General features: G+C 41.0%; 2 protein-coding genes across 3 annotated transcripts; both read left to right on the forward strand.

The window, feature by feature from the left end:
* Positions 1–9831: 9831 nt before the first annotated feature.
* LOC126565136 (uncharacterized) lies at positions 9832–11743 on the forward strand. Of its 2 annotated transcripts, none has more exons than XM_050222281.1 (6): positions 9832–10094; positions 10210–10418; positions 10688–10823; positions 10903–11165; positions 11258–11390; positions 11516–11743. In XM_050222281.1, the coding sequence occupies exons 1-6, from the start codon at positions 10043–10045 to the stop codon at positions 11620–11622; spliced, it is 900 nt and encodes a 299-aa protein (XP_050078238.1). In that variant the 5' UTR covers positions 9832–10042; the 3' UTR covers positions 11623–11743. The 2 variants fall into 2 exon arrangements, with proteins under 2 accessions (XP_050078238.1, XP_050078239.1); XM_050222282.1 differs by having other exon boundaries at positions 11519–11743.
* Positions 11744–18888: 7145 nt separating this feature from the next.
* LOC126565972 (uncharacterized) lies at positions 18889–20142 on the forward strand. The gene has a single exon (XM_050223172.1). It carries the CDS (start codon positions 18889–18891, stop codon positions 20140–20142), a length of 1254 nt encoding a protein of 417 aa, XP_050079129.1.
* The last annotated feature ends 50 nt before the right edge of the window (positions 20143–20192 follow it).

The raw sequence follows: 20192 nt of genomic DNA on the forward strand, positions 1-20192 counted from the left end.
GGTAGCTAACATCGCTCGGTCATGTGCACCTTTGGCCGCCGGTTGCTCCATTATCGAGGACTCATTGTATACATCAGCATTAAAATAACAAATTTGCATGGTATTTTGCATAATGAAGGGAAAACACAGTACCACGGAATGTTGTTTTTTATTCTTTCGCTCCTTGTCGTCTCTTCCCTCGAGGTCCTTTTCACAACCCGCCTTGATAACATGCGCATGTATGTATCTCTGTGTGTGTGTTTTGTGTAATTGCGGGCAAACGTTCTTGCATGGTTCATTTTACGTTGAAGTACCTCTCACTTCTGCAGCGTTGCTAGCAATTCTTTCTGCCTTAGAAGAGTGTCTTGTGTCAGGCATATGCCCCAGCCCGTACCACGTGTGTATGCAATAGCTGGGAGCATAGAATTAGGAACCGAATTTCGATGTCAACACTTATTGCTCATGGAGGCATTATGTAAGCTCTACTCTGGAAAGTCATGGGCATTCGATTATTTACAACGTTTGCCTATGGTTGTCTGTTACACTATGGATCAGGTGTGCAGTGATATTTGCTGATTAAAAGCTTATCCGTTGCCTGCCCTTTCCGTTGTTTCCTTGAGGAATTAACCAATATTTGTTTGCTCTACACGTTTAGTCATCGATCCATCCGAGAACATGCCTCAGGAAGTATACGACTGCAACCCCCCCCCCCCCCCCCCCTCGGTAAAGGCAAGCAGGCAATGAACAAATTTCTTTGTCCATTTGCTCGTCTCCTCCTTCATTACACACCCTTTTAACTCATACCATTAGACGTGCTACGATCGAATTTTTAGGGACAGGTTGGGTAAAACGATTTTTCACTTGGTTTGATGCTGAAGTTTTTTGTTGATTTATACGCTTTGACCCGAAAACTCCTGGGGAACTTTTACCTTTTCCTTGCGGAGACAAACTTTCGAACGAAGCTCCCCCAAAAACAGACAATGCAGGAATGCCGAAGAAAATTGTGCCGAATACTAGGACTAAGGAGTAATGGCAGGGTAGACGCCGGGAACTCGGGCAAACTGGGAGACTGAGTGAACAAAAATGTTAATTAAATTTATTGCTGGCAGTAATCAGATTTAATTGGCTGCGGCAGTTGACGAAATCGCCCCCTCTGGTGCTGTCAATTGAAAGATATGGCCAGTTAATTGAAGAGCGAACCGCGCACCTCCAAACGGCCGCGTTGGAACAGCTCGGTGGCCTTAAACTACTTGTTGCGAGAAACAAGAGTACAAGGAGGGGGGGGGGGGGGGGGGGGGGGCTAGATCTTGCAATAAAATCAATCATAATTGCTTGAACCTAAGTCATTGTAGCTGGCAAATACGTCATTAGTATTTTTAGGCGATAGTTGACGAATGTCGATCCGATAAGATGTTTCGTGCTGTTGAAACAGTGTATTCGAATGCATACATATTCAACAGTTGATACAGTGTGAACAACTTCCAATGCGTCAGTACTGTAAAGCATCGGAAATGAAGCTTTGGTATTGGTTTGTCGTGTCCCAGCGATAATGACAAGGTTATGAAACCATTTTCTTGCAAAAGCTTTGAAAAGAAGTTTTGATGTACGGGGGGAAAAAGCTCTCTTCATTGGATATGCTTATTCCATTTCATCGTTTCCTACCGAGTAGCTGGTGGAAGGATGCATTGTTTTATTTTTATGTTGCACTATACTCGTTATGCTTTAGCATCTCTGTACCAAGCATCAAGCCCCGATGTGTGGGTCCGTCCTTCCGTCAAGGCATGAAACGGCCAAACCCTTTCTAGCATTCAACATGTGTACGGAGACCGAGACATCAAGGCTTATGGCTCCGCTAGGCAAGGTTCAATTTCAGACCACAATACAAACACACACAACTCCTGCTGTGCAAATAACAAGCAAGTGAAGTGAAAACATGAACATACAGCTAGCAGGACTGTGCTCCCCGGTGGATTAAACGAAAGTCATGTTCCAACTGGGTTCAGTGCAGGCCACCGAGAGAGCGAGCAAGTGAAACGGAAACTTGTGTTGTTTTCATTACATTTTCCTCATCGCAGGGCTCACCGTCGCCATCATCGTCACCATCGTCGTCGTCGTCGTCATCGTCGTAGTGTAGTATTCACTGTTGTTTGTCGCCTGTAGCCTCGATAAGCTGGAAGGAATGCAAGTGTGCCCGGTAACACGGAAGAAGGATGTTATGATGTACCGGCAGGGGACATCAGCGAGAATGGCTGCGGATCGGATGGGACATGGTACGGAAGAGTTGCTTTCTGTTCCCGGGTTGCATAAGAACGCTCTCCATCGTCAGATCGTCCTATCGTCAGGTGGTTTCGTTTCCACTGCACAGAATTTGCATGAAAAATGTCACTCCAGGGACTTCGACAGTGTCCTCTGCTGCTGGATCGACAAACCGTTTTCCCGACTGTTTGCCTCAGCGGCTAAAGCTTCGGTAGCGCGGATCAACTTACGACGACCGAGCATAGGCACAAACGGGATCGACTTTGGAAATGAAAAATAAGCACACGTTTCAAGTGCATTGCGTTCCGTATAATAAAAAGAATTACTTTCAATCGATGCATCCATGTGCCTGACACGATTACCCTCAAGCTTCAAGCGCCCTTTTGAACAGCAAGGTACGAATCGAGGAAACATCATCCGGCTTATAAATCGTAAAACTATCTTCTTGCGTGACAAAGTATTCGTCTGGTTGGATCGCTGCACGATCGTTGGTGCTTACGCATTTATACTTTAAAGCATCGAGAAACATTAACTTAAATACTACGTTGTATGAATACTTAATTTGGGAAAGCGTTTATTGCCATGCTTTAAATTGCATGTTGCGATTTGATTTGTTTTAATGGTTGTGATAAAATGTTGCGATTTGTAATACTTTCGATTAACGCGTGGTACTTTTTAAACCTTCAAAAACTTTTCCGCCGCTTATGCGTTTAATTAATAATTCTGCAAAAAAAACTGTATTATTCGTTTATCTTGTAAAATGTTCTACATATTCGAATATAAAAAATCTCATGTGATTCACAAACAACATTATTGCAAATGGTAATCAACATGGCCTGCTAACAATGAACTTAATGAATCTTAAATGCTTACAAAATTGTATGAAAGCAAATTGTGCAGCTAAAACTATAACTGGGGTTTTATCAACATAATTGGTTATTGAATGAACTTTCTGCAGATAATGTTTGATCGCCCATGAACGCTTAATTTGACAGCAACAAACAAGGTTCCGCAACATATAAAGATCCATCCTAACGATGGCTTGGAAATCTAAATTTCCTCCGTCACACTAGCTATCCTTAATGATGATAATGATTTATTCATGACGCACTCGGACGCATATTCTGACCATTAATCATTTCATTCTCCAGAATTGTTAAAAGCGTAAGTAAGCGTTTCATTCTTAGTGTGTGGTGGATGAAGAAAAAATTAATCACACCAATGAGACTCATGAAGCAACCGATATATGTGCTTTGGAGTGTTGCAGAGTGCGAATGAACCAATAAATTATGGCTTTCAATCTAGAGCTTTCGTTACAAAATTCCAATACTGAAGGAATATTTGCGAGATGATCAAGACATTGGGTGGTTCGATGTAGCCCTACTAATTATTCATTTCCATGAGTAGTGTCATCACTATAGTAGTTAATGTTTCATAAGCGTTTGTGTGTGTGTGTGTTCAACGCAAATTCAACATTGCAGATCTAGTAAGACTCGCACACTTTTCACGAGTCCGGATTGCGTAAAGAAGGAAATTGTGGGTCATTCTTGTTAGTCCAGAGTCTGATACATTTTGTCGGCTGGGAAGACAAGCGAGTAAACGATTTGAAATAAGAATGGTGCAATCAGTTAAATGGCTCAACGCTTCGCAGAATTTTCCCAATTGTGCTTCACATTAGTCAAATTCGGGGCGCTATCTTCTGTACGCGTACATTTATTGCGGCAGCTTCCCAAAGACAAATTTTGCACAACCAGCACTTCTGATCCTGATTAACGAATGATTCCAAACGTTTTGACGTAATCTTGGGCTGCTTATATAATAGTACGGAGCACCATTGTAGCAGGAAAGAGCAAATTCCGATAGAGAAAGAAAGAGAGAGATAAATTGACATTCAAAAGCGGTCCTTCAACCGTGGAAAACCTTAAAAGCGTAACCAAATTCCCTTCGAACCGTACAGCGCGCTCTCACGCCGGCTGCACTTTAGGATTTTGTTTTACTGCGACATAAGTCACACGGCTTACATTAACAGGCCGCCGTAGCCGTTTGAGGTTAGGCAAAAGCTAAGGATTTTCCAACTCTCCACCTTCCCTGGCCGTTCCTTCTGCTGGCGAGCCGTATTCAGCAAGTGGACCAATTTTCCTTTGTTCGCTCGCGCACCCTCGGAGCAAACTGTGACTCATTTCAGCAGAATGCCTCAACATTCGCAAAAGTTCTTATTGGAGCATGCCTCCAACGACAAGCTGCCCGTGCTGCCAGCAAGTCGACAAGCCAATTTAAAATGCTTTCACGGTACTTGGTACTCGCTTTCTACTACCACGAATGTGGCTGCTGACGGTATTGCTCTCTTTGCTTCGGAAACGAATCATAGGAGCTTCGAAAATCAATTAATCATATGTACTACTCACACTCACGACTATATGTTCACATATGGACAGGCAAGGTCCTCTTGTCCTTCCAGTTCCGTCTATCTGTCTGGTGCAATAAAAAGATCACTTTATTGGATTACGGCGCACACTTTTGACAGATGCTTCTCTGTGACGGATTCACTATTTTACCCCATTTGCATTGGCATAAATGAAGCTAGTGCGAATCTATGATCAGAAACACATGCCCTCAGAAGCACATGCACGGTTGCCTCGTGCTCGGCATGTGGCTACAGCAGAAATAATATGTTTCTCGGACGAGAACGGCCTTACCGATGCTGTTGGTGCCAAATCGAGAAATCGACGAGAGATGCCTAGTTATGCTCGGAATCGGGTCCGGTCCTTGGACCACAAGAATGGACGAGTTATGATTCCTATGTTCCAATTGCATTATTTTTTGCACATCACAGTACCCCGGTACGTACATCGTGTGTGCGTTAATGTGCGATAATCGACTCGCTTGCAATAACTTCTAGAAACCCCCGCAGGGGATCCTCGGTACCAGCCCGGGGACATGTTATGATTGGCTCTTTTTCAACTTCAATAAAGCAGTGGTTAATTAAAATTATATTCAAAGAAAGTTTCAACTTTGTGGCTAGCCAGTGCAATCATCGCACACAACAACTACTGGCTATATCATAATAATTGATCTTCAAATCGCTTCAAAGAGCAGGCACCATCATTTTCGATATTTCATCTAATCAACCCAGATAGATAGCCAGTTTTCCCCGTCTGTGATTTAGGGCTGTGGAAACAGCATTATGGCTGCTTTTATTGGCTTTGTCACAGACGAAAAATAGTGTGCCGCTAATCATGCCCAACTACTCATTCACTAAAACCTATTTGGTCGCGAAATAGGCGGAAAAGACAAAATTTGACCAAATATACACTGAGCCGACCATCTCTACACTAACTAACGTCAATTTCAACAGTTTTGGCAGCTTGCCTTCGTTTCACCTACGCTTCAAAAAGCGAACGAAGCTAGATTCGAGCAACAGAAAAGGGGCCTTATTACTTCATTGTTCCTACAAGTCAATTTATATGCAAATTAAAAGATAATTAAAATTCGTTTGCCGAATGGGTCGAGTTTGGATGGAAACCGCACCATAAATTTTCCTATAACGGTTATGGGATGTTTTGTGCGACGTCTTTGGCCATTTTAAACATCCATCCTCATGGAGATTGTCCGGTTTAGGAAAATACAATGTCGGAAGAAACCATACCTTTGCTTGCCCCGAAGCCAAAGCCGCGATGAGCGGCTCGTGCAGTCTTTATAATAACCCTTTTTTAAATGAAAGTTTCTATAATGTCACCTATTAACAGTATGTCCATACTTTGCAGCCCAATTTATTTGTCGGTAGAATCAAACAATGGTTGAATCAAAATATAGCAAACCTTGTCACGAAATTATTGAGTTGAAATGTAATGATGGAAATAATCGTGTAACAGAAATAGAGCAAAGCGAGTGTATCATAAGAAGCAAAGAATGAAGGATATTGATTTTATTAGCGTTTTCAAGTGCCGCAAGCATTTGTTGTCCGACTTGAGGATTTTTTGCTCGTCTATTTTCCAAGGTATCTTGCCAAGCAGCCCTACATTTCAACATGTTGCTATTCGGTAGATTTTAGATTTTCTTTAGCTGCATTAAAAGGGAAGCCCCTCATAAAGCTATGTTATTTTGTATTTGTTTGCTGCTCTGTACATTTCTTTCATTCTATTGATTGATTTCCGATTCGACTCCATTAGGCACATTTCAAACGAACGAACAAACAAGTATTGAGGAATGAAGAACGCCAAGGAAACCCATCGTGCCGGCCACAATGAACTACCTAGGCTACGAACCAAACTATCCCAGACCAATCGAATTCAAATCGATCACATCAGTATCGTTTTTCTGGTTGAGTCGTGCGGTGCAATGTGCATACCAAGGCCGACCAACCGGTCAGCTGGCACAGTGGCTGGCTGACTCACAGTGCATATGTGCTTTATGCTTCCGGACGCCAATACACATCAATGGCAACATGGATATAGTGCCTTTCAAAGCAATTCAATTGATCAATCAATAGGCAGACCTTAAGCATCACCAGACCTCTGACTAGCAGCTAATCGACCAGAGATTGAAGGGACATTATTCTGGTTCGGCATCTTGCCTTTCGTCAATGATTCGTATCAACGGTATAAGAAAGGGGTGGCGAATATGGGGGTGGACCATGAATGGAAAGCAATCAGTGCAAAGTGCTACTATCTGCACATCGCAAAACAACCCATGCCCATATCGTCCGCACATGATTGTGGTTAAAAGTTAAAAGACCAACACACAGTTTCATAGTTGATGGAAGCACGACATGCCGGACATGCTAATAAAGCAAAAAACAAGCGAATACCGCCAACTCTTTCCACCGGCCCTAGCATTCCACGTTCCGGCGTTTCCACAGAGGCTATTTGTACCGAGATTTACATAAATCTACAAAAACACGCTTAAACAGTTAGCGGAGCACACTTTTAATGGTAATGTTATCACATTTCCCGGGACAAGTTTCTGGCCGTTTATCTTTGATAGTATGCGTCAAATTTCAAAAGGCTTGAAATGTCAATTTATGAGCCGTCCATAATTACTCTTTGTCACGCAATATTTAATTTACAAGGCTTTGCTACGCGTGCCTTGCATTTGTACGAAGAAGGAAAACAAAAGCAAGAATCGTGTAGTTTGTGTTAAAACTAGGTACGTGTTAATATGAATTTTTCTGCGCTGCGAACCACGAACCAGCCTAGAAATAACAGTTTTGAATGTAAGTCGGAATGATATGATAACGCCTTAGCATTTGCTTTTATATGCCAAAATGTTTTCCGACGATTTCCGCTCCTCACATAAATGATAGATAATTGATGAGTCGTACAACATCCTTAAGCAGCAAGAGGGAGAAAGATATTTTCCATGGTAGAAGAATTAATAAAAAAAGTTAAAAAGATGAATTGTGACTGCTAATGTAGCGGTGTGCATGGTGCATTGCAATGCTGCGCGATTTACCGATCAACTCCGTTGCTAGTAGTGTGAAATTTACTGGAAAGACATGCTTCTAAAGTCAACGTTCCAAGGTTAGTGCACGTTGAAATACTCAAAGGAAAAAATAGGAGGGATGCTTTCATGCCCGTTAGATGTTGCCAGACAAGTGGTGTCTTAAGAAGTATAATTCCACAGCAAAATATTAAAAATATCGGTGCAAAGCCTTTGGTTTCATTTTCAAAAGTTCGACAAATAATGCTTTTTAAAACAAAAATTAATGGCTAATCGTTTGGATAATGGTTCCATGAGACAGGCTTCAAACAATCATTCCTTTTGCAACTGAATTAGCGTGTTTAGCTATGGGCGTGTTTTTTTAAGTCCATCAGCTTTCCTGTCCTTTTGCCATTTTGCTTAAAAACTGTTTGAAGCGTTAATTATTGAAGCCATTGCACTTTAACCAGAATACATTTGTGTTTCCACCCAAGCCATTTCTGTCCCCAACCGACATGTGCCGGAGAGGGACTGAAGCGGCATCACCGTTGAAGCTGCAGAAAAGAATTGGCGAAATTGCAGCTGAAGCAATATATTTAATCCTCTGTTGAACTGGAAAAAGCGGTTTCGATGTACTTGCATTTTTCATAGAACATTTTCGAATAAAAAGTGTGCTCGCCATGTCGCTGGCGGTTTTATGCGCTTTCGATATATTTATGACTCTCCGCGTGCACACACACTACGGGCTTTATGACTCGTTCACGTTCCGATATCCGGTCCATCAGAGGAGAGTGATGTAATCCTTCTGTTTGTGGTTCAAAAAAGCCCCCTCAATAACGAAGCTTTGTATTATGTCGAAAAAACAACTGTGCAGCCGAGTACAGCCAGGGTGTTGGTGAAGCGATTTTTTATCTTGTTGCATGTAAGGTGGCTTAAGATGGGATCCACGTTGTGGTAACTTTTGTAGTAGGCAACACCAGAGCTGTTTTGTTTTTGTTTTTTTTTTTCAATCCTTCTTCGCATTTGACATAACTTCAAACGTTAAATCTGATTTACTAAACTTTAATTAGGCAAATTTCTGTGAGATTCGAGGATTGCGGGTTGTGCCTTGTAAAGTGAAATGTATGGCTATATACTCTATAACAAATTAAAAACGTTAAAACGCTATGTGAACTGTGTGATAACCGAAAAAAATATTTGGTTAATGGATCAAGAATTGGCGTATCAAATTTTTAACCATGTGTTCTAGAAATCCTGTTATAAAAGTGTTTTATAATCGTTAATATGTGGTCCTTCATCTTACCCTACGAAATATTTTGTTCTGCTCAGAATTCTACATTAACCAAGTGAAAATTGATTGATGCATGCGTACGATGGTGTCCAGTGCATCATTTACCTGTGATGACGTTCATAGTGTTGTGCCGTGGGTTGTTAATGCAAATACCAATGCAATAACAACACGTGTAGTTCCTACACCAACCACACGAGGGTGTTGTAGAATGTTGACGGTATGTTCGGCTTTACTTGACGAACGTGTTCGGTGCGCATGTCTGTCCGACGACATCTCTCGTGCCAACTGCTCTCCCGACTGTTCCGATGTTGTCGTCACCGATGACTGCGGGCGGCAATGAATAGCTATGCTCTTTTAACATTTACCTTCAGTTGGCAAAGATCGTGCTAAGAGGGCAAATATGCTTCACCGGACGCTCGGCAGGCCGTTTGCCGAACTGCTGAAGATGAGTGCTGCTTGTGTGTGCTAAAGGGACAGAACGGTACACCGACCACACGGTTCAACTCAACTCACCTGATACCTGATTCACCGCATTGGATTACGAGCTAGTTGTTAGTGTGTATGGTGTACTACATTTCCAAATTTACCGGTGCAAACGCAAGATTAATTACCCATCTTAACACGTCCACAAAACGCCTGCTCCCAAAGGAAGCGCCCAAGCGGACGCGTATGTGTTCATAAAAATAGATCCTTGAGTCGGCGGCATTTGTGCGCGCAGTGAATTTATGTTCAAATCCGGTGACCTGGGCCGGATAATTACGTGAATATGAGGGAAAGAAATTGTTGAGTGAGCGGTACAAGGTCGGGGGCAGAGTAAGAGGAGGAAAGGAGAAACTGAAGCGAGGAGCGAAGGAGGGAAAAAGCAAAGCTAACGCCGGATAGGGACAGTGGGTGAAAAAATGTGTCAACTAATGGCAAACGGTATAAAGTTCACCACATTCAAACGCTTAGTCACGAAACACAGTGGATCGGACGTCGAAAACTCTGTGGAATATGCAGTATTGGTCGTGCGACAGCACGCATAAGAAAACGGCGTGCTCGTGACGGTATGAGCATTGGCATCATACACGTTTCTTCCAACTGGATACTTCGAAAACGATGCATAAAATGTGGTGTTGGATAATAGTGCTTCATCTATTCGTCCTTTATGGTACGTAGCGGAGGTAGAAAGAAAACCTAACACAGTGGCGTGGGACGAGGGGTGGGAGAAGTGATGGGCTAAGATGGTTGCCGGATAAATGATAAGAAAATTTGTTTATGTTCAGATTTCATTCACTGTATCACATTGACCGAGGTGCGAGTTCCCAAACATACGATCCGAGGCCACGCCGTCAAACTCGAGTGCCACTACGATATGGAGGGCGAAGCACTGTATTCAGTGAAATGGTACAAGGATGGACGTGAATTTTATCGTTTCGTGCCAAGAGATGATCCTCCGGGAAGTGTTTTTCCCCAACCAGGCATAGCCGTAGATGTAAGTTTTATTCAAATTTCATTTGCGTGCTTTAGCAAACATCTTTATGTGCTAATCATTCATTTGGATCATTTGAAAAACATAGATTTTTGTTTTGTTTCTCGGATGCAAGTGATTGGTAAATTTATTATTTGCCTGAACGCATTAGGAAGATTTAACGAATTAAAAACTAATTGCAAAAATAATTTGATTTATTAATTTTCATAACTGCCCTTCGTGGTATAACTGTTACGTATACTATACCTTCGGGTTGCTATCTCACTTTCCAGTTAGCAAACTCAACAAGCGAACAAGTGATCCTAGATCCACTAGACTTATCCTCCAGCGGGAAGTATAGATGTGAGGTATCCGCAGAGGCTCCTTCGTTTCAAACGGTCTCGGACCATGGCGAAATGATGGTTGTGGGTAAGTAGCAGATCGGTCCTCGCTACATCTGGGATCTTTGGATTTATTTTTTTAACAATTTCTGCGTTGGCTGGATCAGTTTTGCCGGACCAAGATCCGCACATCTCCGGTGGCAGACCACGCTACCAACTAGGTGATCCGGTGCGTGTGAATTGCACCTCAGGCCGCTCCAAACCTGCAGTCCATCTCACGTGGTACATCAACGGCGAACCGGCTGAACCAGGACTGGTGAAAAGGTACGAGCCTCAAATTACGGGGATCGACAAACTGGAAACATCCGTTCTGGGACTCGAGTTTCGCGTCAAACCGAAACATTTTAAGCACGGCGATATGAAGTTGAAGGTAGTACGGTTAGGAGATTCTTTCCTTAGTCTCTTGTAGGCATAATTGATTCTGGTGTGTTTGAAGTTAATTAGAATTTATTTTTCATCCAGTGCCTCGCGACCATCTCGACCGTATACTGGAAGAGCAACGAGGAAAGTGTTGAGGGTGAGAAATTGCAGAAAGCACCTACCCTGGAGTCTAGAAGGGACGTATCGGCCGACTCGCGAGCGGACCGAGTACAAGGTAATCAACTCTTGCCAGCATTATTTTGTGTTGCTGCTTGGAGACTTTACAATAACAGTTTATATATAACTTTTCTCCTCCTGTCCAACCTCATTGCGTTCCACTCGGATTACGATTATGCATAGCAGCTGCCTCGAATAATGGGGCGACGGAAAGTGTTGAGCGCCTGTCGGTAGCCAAATTAGTAATTTATAGTTTTATTTTGTTGACCAGTTATCGTTACACTAGTTAAAAGTCAACGTTAGGTAGGAAGCAGAGTATCAAGAAGCTGGGGAATGAAAGACATGCATCACTCAATTGTTCACTTTCTTTCCTAATCGTCCTTGTTTGTCAATTAGCGTCGTGCATGCGTTAAGAGTGACCGATATGGATACGATCAAGGGGGAAGGGTCACTCTTAAGAACATATCAATAATATCAATGTCAAGTATATTCATCATATCAACAGCTCGGCTGCAACGTTTTTTCTTCAATTGGAATGTGTTCAAAGGAATACTAATGAAACCCCCCATCCTCTTTCCTCTCACTCTCCCATTCCGCAACACAGAAACCTAAAACAAAGAAAAACCACAACTTTTAACAAAACAAACGAATGATACCAAAACAAGCCCGATTTGTAAAGATATCAGAGTATGACAGTGCGTGGATTGTACATATTTGTCATAGTTTTAAACTCAACCTAACAAATCTAACTAAATCATCTCCTGCAAGACGGTGACTATGCCCAGGACATCCATGGCGCTATCCTTTCGAATGGAAGCGACGGTATGCACGGAAAGTGGATAAGCACTGGTGGGAAAAAAAACTATTGCAAACATTCGTTTTATTAATTACACACGCCGTACGAGATGGAAATGGAGTGAATAAAGTATCAAAATGTTTCAAAAATAGTTCACCTAGTTCAATGTATGGCTCACAGTGAGATAATCCGAAATGGGCAGAAAGCAATCGAATTAAAATTTTGATTCCTTTAAAACGAATCGTCATTCTTTAACAATTTTTTATTATTTTTTTCGCAAAGACCAAGAAATCATTTCAATCGGAAATCGTAAACAAAGCTTATACAAATCCAACAAATACATTACTTCACAAATGAGAAGAAGCAACTCAAAATGAGCCACCGCTAGTCCTGTAACGATCGAGTAACGAAGCGCTGTTCAGCATTGCCGCGGTAAGATGAAATATACACCGACGGTACCTTGGCTCGCTCGGTTCGCCGAAATAGACGCAGTCATGAGAAACATTTAAGCCTGGTCCTTGTGCCGTATGATCCTCGCCCAAAGGTATAACTATTAATAAAATTACAGAAAAGAATTTTCCTCCACCGATTTTTCCGAATCGGCCGATTCATTTTTCCCCCACTCGCAAGGAGCAGTTTCGATGGAAACTGCCGTTGCAAAATAATGGCAAAAAGCAGAAATTCTGTCGCCGAGGGTGCTATGATATCGATGGCTTTGAACAGAAAGCATCGAGAAACGGAGAGAAAAAATAATAATGAAAAGGCAATCTAAGATTATTTCCTGTGCTGCTGCTCGACCAAAATGGCACAAAGCGCAGCGTACACGGGCTGAAGAGCTATTTATCGAAGCCCGAAGAAATCGAACACCATTGCTGAAATAATTGAAGCCATTGGGTCAGAGGATTTTTTTAAGTTTCTCCATGCTCCCACACATTCGCTCAAGCATTTCGCCACATCACACACACACACAGACTCATATACACGCTGCTTATGTTGCGCTTGTTCTCCAATTTCGCGCTACAACAGTATGATATCCATTCATTTCATTATCGTTCTATTTAGTGCTACTACTCGAGAGCGACGAAGCACTACATAGGAGAAAGTTTTCGTTCCATCCATTTTCACCCGAGCGTCTCTCACTTCACCCATTTAGCTTCCTTTTTTTCCTTTTACCTTTTGTGTGCATACAGCAGCAGTATGATATTACACAACACTTGAAATGAAAATGGATACCCATTTGAAGTTTAATGGACAAGCAGTTAGCTGTGCTCGTTCGCCGAGGGAGCGCGCTGGGTAGAGATGCTGTAGAGTGTTCCAATCTTCAAATCATCCCGAAGGCTCAAACTAAGACGAAAAATATAGAATAGAATAGAAAGGCGAAGTTTCAACACGATTCATTGGCAGTGAAAATGCGGACCTTTGCTTGATATCCCCAGGTGGTGAAAGGTATGTAGTGAAGAGATTTTCTCTCTAGCTTTCTGGCTCTTTCTTTCCTTCCGTTGTTACTGTTCGCTTGATCAAGCTTTTCTACCACGCACACAACATGTTCGCTGCTGGTTGGAAGCCAGAGAAAATCAAGCTAACGATGGTACGAAAGTTTGACCAAAATTATTGTAGAAAGTATCTCCAAAAGCGTATTCCACATGATTCAAAGGTTCTGCTGGGTTCGCTTTCGATGAATATCATCAAAACCGAGACCGATGGTATCGATTAATTCCATAACCAACAATCAACCGCAGCATTGGAGCATAATTTGTTTCGGGGTTTAGAGTATTAAAAATTCCGATTGTTATCCATTTTAATCCAAACAAGTTTACAGGAGCCAGAGAGTTGAAAAAAGTTGATAGCAAAATATATTTAAAAAAAATGGTCAGATTCTGCACAATTAATTGAGAAACATTATGTTTGTTCACCATTCGAAAAAGGTTCTGCTTTACAAATGGTTCTGCTTGCTAAAGGCACCGAGATTCCATTGAAAATGTGTTTTTGTTTGTAGCAGCAATATTGTTGTGTTGCAATTCAGGACGTATTTTATACTAGCGAACTTTTTTTTTAATTCAATGGTATGAAAAAGACATAGATGTTTAGGTTTTGGTGTGAATCACTTATTTGTTCAAGTTAAAATAATGGTTACAACATCTAACCAACGCCTACCTACGTCAAAGAAACTCGAAGTAAAGTTCGTAACAATACGCTGGAAGGTTATTCGAAAGATAACTTTCCTCCGACAGTTCGCTAATTATAATCAAATCATCTAATTTTCTCTGTAATTTCCCTTCCTATCGTGTCTAAGGTTTCGTTTGAAGCTGTGGTTGATAAAGTAATTTCGTCGATCGTTTGTCAAAATTACACAGAACCAGTATCCTGGAATATTATATATTTGTATGTGTATCGCTTTTCGTCTCTATTGCTTATCTGCATTAGTCGTCATTGCGATGCGTATTTGCAGCGATTTTGTTTCACAATCTCTGGGGATTACGCCCACATGAGCCGAGAAAATATTATCCAAGTGATTATAATTAAAATAATTAGTCTGAAGCCGAAAGGAATTTTCATGTCTTTTCAGTGTTTGGAAATCGTTTAGCTTGGTTAAACTGTTGGTTAGAAGCGGCAGGTTTGGATAAGCAGGAGAAGCAAAAAAAAAAACTCCACTTTTAACATTTTCTCATCTTCTGCTAATCGGTTTACGTTACAAGTCGACATAACTTTGGCCGTTAATCACGATTCTGCGAAAAAAATCTTGTTTGACAGCTTTAATGCTCGGTAGTCACGCAACATTTTTAACATTTTTCGTTTCTTTTTGCTCTCACTCGGAAAACGGGACTTTGTTTGGCAAGACTGAAAAGCAAAACGGGGGATGCCCCGAACCATGCTGGTACATCAGTCGTCTTGATTGGTGGCTCATCGGAAACCGCGTGTAGTACAAGTAACCTGCATCAATATTTGTACAAACCTGAAACGATATTTGCTTTCGTCGACACTACTGCTTTACGCTCCATTGCAAACTCCGTTCGTTAATTTGGTGCCTTCTGAGAAACAAGCAAGAAATAGACATGGTTAAATAATTTTCGTTTGAATTCTCGAAACGATTCATTTCAACGCTATGACAAACGTATCTTACTTTTACTTCAAGCTTGTTTTTGGCACAGCGGGTTTGATAACGCTGACAAACATTAAAAAGGGTATGTTTCGACATGTATTATAAGAAGACTAATGTGTTTTGCGAAGCCCCATCCTTTTCTGAACGTATGAGTATTTGCTTATGCGAGAATATTTGTATGTAATTAAGATCCCTTACTCTATTGGCCAAAACGATTGGACTACCGTACACACCTCCAAAACTAACCCGCACCTTAGCTAGGTTTTCGTTTAAGTCTGCCATGGCAAACATGCGATAAATGTATCGTACATCATATTCGCTTACGACGACTGATCCGCTCAATTGAAACATAAACATTTAGCTTTCTTTGAGCTGACTCTTAGGTGACAGATTTAGCATGATGCTAGGATTACCTGAAACATAAAATTATGAAGAAAATTTGTGTCTTAATGTTAATCAACATGTCCGGAGCGAAACAAATAAGTGCAGAAAATCGAATAAATAGCATGTATCCTTTTCTGACGTCTATGGCAACAGAAGAATTTGGGTTGATGAGGTGGTGCAATGGGGCAGCCCAGTGATGAAGCGGTACCAGTCTTCACACGGTAGTCTAGTAAGCCATGGCACGGTAGTCTAGTAAGCCATTAGCATGGCTGGGGTGATCTAGAGGAAAATGAAGCCAAGAAGCAGAAGATAGTGGCACAATCCACCTCAAGACTTGAACGCAAATATACTCATCTATTGTTTACCTTAAGACAATTTCATTTCGATTTAGATCAATGTGCTTTATCGTGACATTAGTCCTGTATTTGGCTATTTAAACAAACAAATTGAAGTCCTAAAACATACCAAACATGACAAATATCATTATGATTTCTGAAATTCTTTTGGTTTTCCCATTTGAATCTTTAATGTAACAATCGGCATGGTAATACGTCCCAGTCGTCCTAATTGAATAAAATAATCTACCCGCCTACCTCGAAAGAAGTAAAAAGCAAATAGCAAAGAGAATGCACACGCCAACACAACACATATTGCCTAAATAGTATCTTTCGATAACTAAAATTATCGTTTGAAAAATTTGACTGCAAATATCAAAATTTACAACCAGAATTCTACAAAATTATCTACAGGTTCCACAGGTAAAATGTTGGATCGTATATCTTGATGATGATTTATGATTCCGTGAGCAAAGTAGGTGGCTAAAACTATGCAAAGTGTGATCCCTAAAGATTCCGTATCCACAACAGTCCATGGTGAGCGGAACTCAACGTTGTGTGTTTCATTTTGCTCGTAAATCATTCACCATATCATATGCTGGTGACAAATAAGAATCATTTTTCAACTAGTTTTCTCGGCTCCCTGCACACCAATGGGATTTTGGTCAGCTTCCATCGACTGTTGTGCTTTCTGATCAGCCTGCTTCGAATAAATGGCAAAGGATGATGCATCCGAAGCGAGAATCTCAAAACCTACGCTATCCATTCCTATGTGCTGCCGATGCTCCATTCGATGGACGGTTATACGTTATATGAGTTTTACGGACGCCGTATCCCTGACCCTACATTTGGTCATTTTGCATGGCCCGCAAACCATGCGGCATCCATAGGGCTGATAAATAAACGAACGAATAAAAAGAAAATGATACGAAAGTTTTGGAGAATGCGACTCCCCATGTTGATGATCTGCAGGCTTTTTTCCCATTCTGTTTCAACGGCAGATTCCTTTTCCTTCATTCTATAAAATGTACGCAAGGTTTTTCCAGCGCATAACCCATTCAATTTATCGTTATTGTTATTGCCATCCCCCAAATTATAGAGCATAATCGATGCCGAACGAATCGACAGTGGTACGTCATCGAGGTAAATGGCTGTGGAATCATTCGACGTGTTAGAATGCGAACCAAGCTGCCTTAAATGCAGGAACAGAATCACAAGTACCCACCCCCTACACTATGTAGATTTCCAACCGATTTGGGACATACTCAAAAATCCTCCTTTTGCTTTTTCTATTGCGCATGATGATGTTCAGGATTCAGAAGAACGGTGTATCGTCATGCTAGTTCTTTTAGGCTGTTGCTAACTCTACTATCGATTGTCTTCTACTAGATTTATCGTATAGATAAGCTGGTAAAAGGGTTAGCAATCAAATTGTGGGTCTTTGATATGAAAAGCACATAGTTCTACATACACATTGTTTGTGGTTCATAATGCTCGCATACGCCTCGTTGGTTAGGTCCTGTAATGACTTGTCTTTCATTGTCTGTGCATTAAAAACTATGGAACGTTAGTTTTAAGGATAAACACAGTCTCATCTACCGAACTGCAACTGCTGTATTGAACATCGTTTTTGAATACACTGAATAATTAATATTGATTCATCCATTCATTCTGGTTTCAGCTTTCTCAACGGCGGGATTGTGCCGAAATACAAAGGGGTAAAAATGCATTCGTCAAACTGTACAGAAGAAACGAATGCATCCATATGCACAATCCAATGAATCAGTTTGATTAACGCTTCATTGACTTTTTTTTAATTCATTTAAATCTTCTTAAATCTTTTGATTCTAATGCTCTAATACTTGTCGTTCAAGATTCGTGCTTACGGCTGTAAAAATGAATAAACAAGAAATTTGAGGAAGCTTATCGATTGCACTTATATCTAAAATATAGAGTTCATACACCTATATTATTTTTCAGTCACAAGCATCGCAAATACAATGAAGAAACGTAGTATGGAAGTGAAAAGGCAAGTTACACCAAAACCATTCTTGTATTCTTCATATTTCTTGGTGGTAAGGGTAGGGTGGTAGATAAAGAAGGCGAGCCTTCAAACGGCCGAACAGAGTATCAATCCCCATCAGAACCGTACCCACAGGACTTGCACAGGACTGACTTTTTAGCTTCGGATACAATTGAGTCAGGCAAAAGCTCCAAGAGATGTAGATTAATCCAAAAGACTAAAAAAGTGGATTAGATATGCAATATTCATGCGTTCTAAAGACAAATACGCAATTTAATGCCATCTAATATTACCGGAAATCGTTTACGGTTCACCGGATTGGTTTTGATTCAGGGATAGTACTCTGAATTCAAAATTAGTTCAATCTTAAATGTTTACCCATGAACACATCGCGGAATAGTGTGACATTCTATGTTTCGAAACGCTCCGTCCGTTGACTGTTACAGTTTACGTACTAGCGTAGGATGATGCACAGCGGTTATACATCTCTATTCTGCATTGTCATTTGTTTGCTTCAAACTTGTCTAGTGCCAGTGTCAGTAGGTTCGTTGGCTCCACTTCCTCAGATCGACACGAAATTTTATGTTGATACGTTGCTCGAGCTACAGAGACAAGTATGTCCTGTAGAGCATTATCGACATCTCGTATTGTTACGGTACAGCCATGAAAGTTTCTTTGATACCTTACTACCCTCGATCATGAGCGATATGGCGTACGCCAAATCTGTGACCGACCAAGGAATGCATAACTTTGCATTTGTTTATACCTGTAATTTTATACTCATAAATCATATATCTGATTTACAAGTAAGTTAACTTGTGTCCTCGACCTAAACCCCTAACTATGTAATCTCGTCTTTTTCAGGGTACACAGCGAATGGAGGATACTGTTAAAAGTATTTTCTTCTATCCAAAATGGATGCATAACACGTTTAAAAAAAATCCGAATGCATCCTTAGCGCAAGTTTTTCGGCGAGGCTACGAAGTGGTGTACGATCTCAACAACACGATAGAAATCTTCCACTGGAACAGATTCTCTAAGCAGATCATTTCAATCGATCCTCACAACATCGTCGTGCCGGATGATACACGTGATTTGTATGGCTTTAAGATAGAAATGTTGCAAATGGAACATTATACCCGGGTAATGACCTTCGACCGATACTTCTTGGAACAAATTGCTATCAAAAGAAACGCAACGGCTGTGTTAACTGAAAAGTTTACGAATGGAGTAACAATTATTCCTTTACTGAATTTGGCATATGATAATATCCATCAGCTACTAGTACCGGCAGTAGGAACATTTTTTTGGGTTGTCGTCGTCCCTCGAGCCAAGCCCAAGTCAATCGTGTCCATTTTGATCGATCCTTTCGATACGTATGTATGGATTACATTTTTCTTTTTAGTACTCACGATGGCGATTACTCTTTCCTTATTTGGAAAGATTCTCGGAAAGCGTCATTTCGTAGAGATAGTTCTTGAGTTGATCATGATTTCTCTCGCGGGTCCTTCCAGGGCGTACGGCGGATCATTCGAGAATCGGATCATCACTATATTCTGTGTAATGGGCATAGTACTCATCTCATCCTACCAGTCACTCATCATATCCTTTATGTCTTATGTGCGGTACCATCCAGAGATCAACACGATGGCAGAGATAGAAGAACAATGTCTTTTCAATGACGACAAATATGCAAAAATCTTCAATTTGAAAACATTTCCAAATGGTACATTACCCGAAACTTTATGTTCTTTATGCTTGGGTCGTGATAACGAACAACGAACTATTATGATTTCAGCATTATTGTTTGAAGACAGGCACGAATTTTCCAAAGAAGACTTCACAGTTTATCGATACGAAAACTTTCGCTTTTCTAAAGTCAAGTTTTTCGAATATCAGCATTGTTACATGGTCGAAGACCATCTGCGAGGAGTATTTGCATTTTATATGCAAGCAATTATCGAATCAGGCATCTATGAATATTATTACAACAACAAATCGCAACCTAATTGGGAGTACGATCAGGACACATTCGTTGATCGAGTAGTGAAAATCAGTGATCTTTTATTACTCTGGTATGCATACCTATGTGGAGCGTTGCTGAGTGTGATATGTTTCGTAATGGAAACAGTCGTTCATAACGAAATTGAAGGACAACCGGTTTTACATTAATTATCTGGATTTTTAGCGTATGCAGCACCACCCTGTACTAATCGTTTGAA

The sequence above is a fragment of the Anopheles maculipalpis genome, chromosome 3RL, assembly GCF_943734695.1.
Source record: "Anopheles maculipalpis chromosome 3RL, idAnoMacuDA_375_x, whole genome shotgun sequence".
NCBI classification, from domain to species: domain Eukaryota; kingdom Metazoa; phylum Arthropoda; class Insecta; order Diptera; family Culicidae; genus Anopheles; species Anopheles maculipalpis.

Coding starts and splice junctions, on each gene's coding strand:
- LOC126565136 (XM_050222281.1), top strand. CDS start 10,043: ATGCATAAAATGTGGTGTTGGATAATAGTGCTTCATCTATTCGTCCTT. Junction 10,095..10,209: donor TCATCTATTCGTCCTTTATG/GTACGTAGCGGA, acceptor GTTTATGTTCAG/ATTTCATTCACTGTATCACA. Junction 10,419..10,687: donor AACCAGGCATAGCCGTAGAT/GTAAGTTTTATT, acceptor CTCACTTTCCAG/TTAGCAAACTCAACAAGCGA.
- LOC126565972 (XM_050223172.1), top strand. CDS start 18,889: ATGCATAACACGTTTAAAAAAAATCCGAATGCATCCTTAGCGCAAGTT.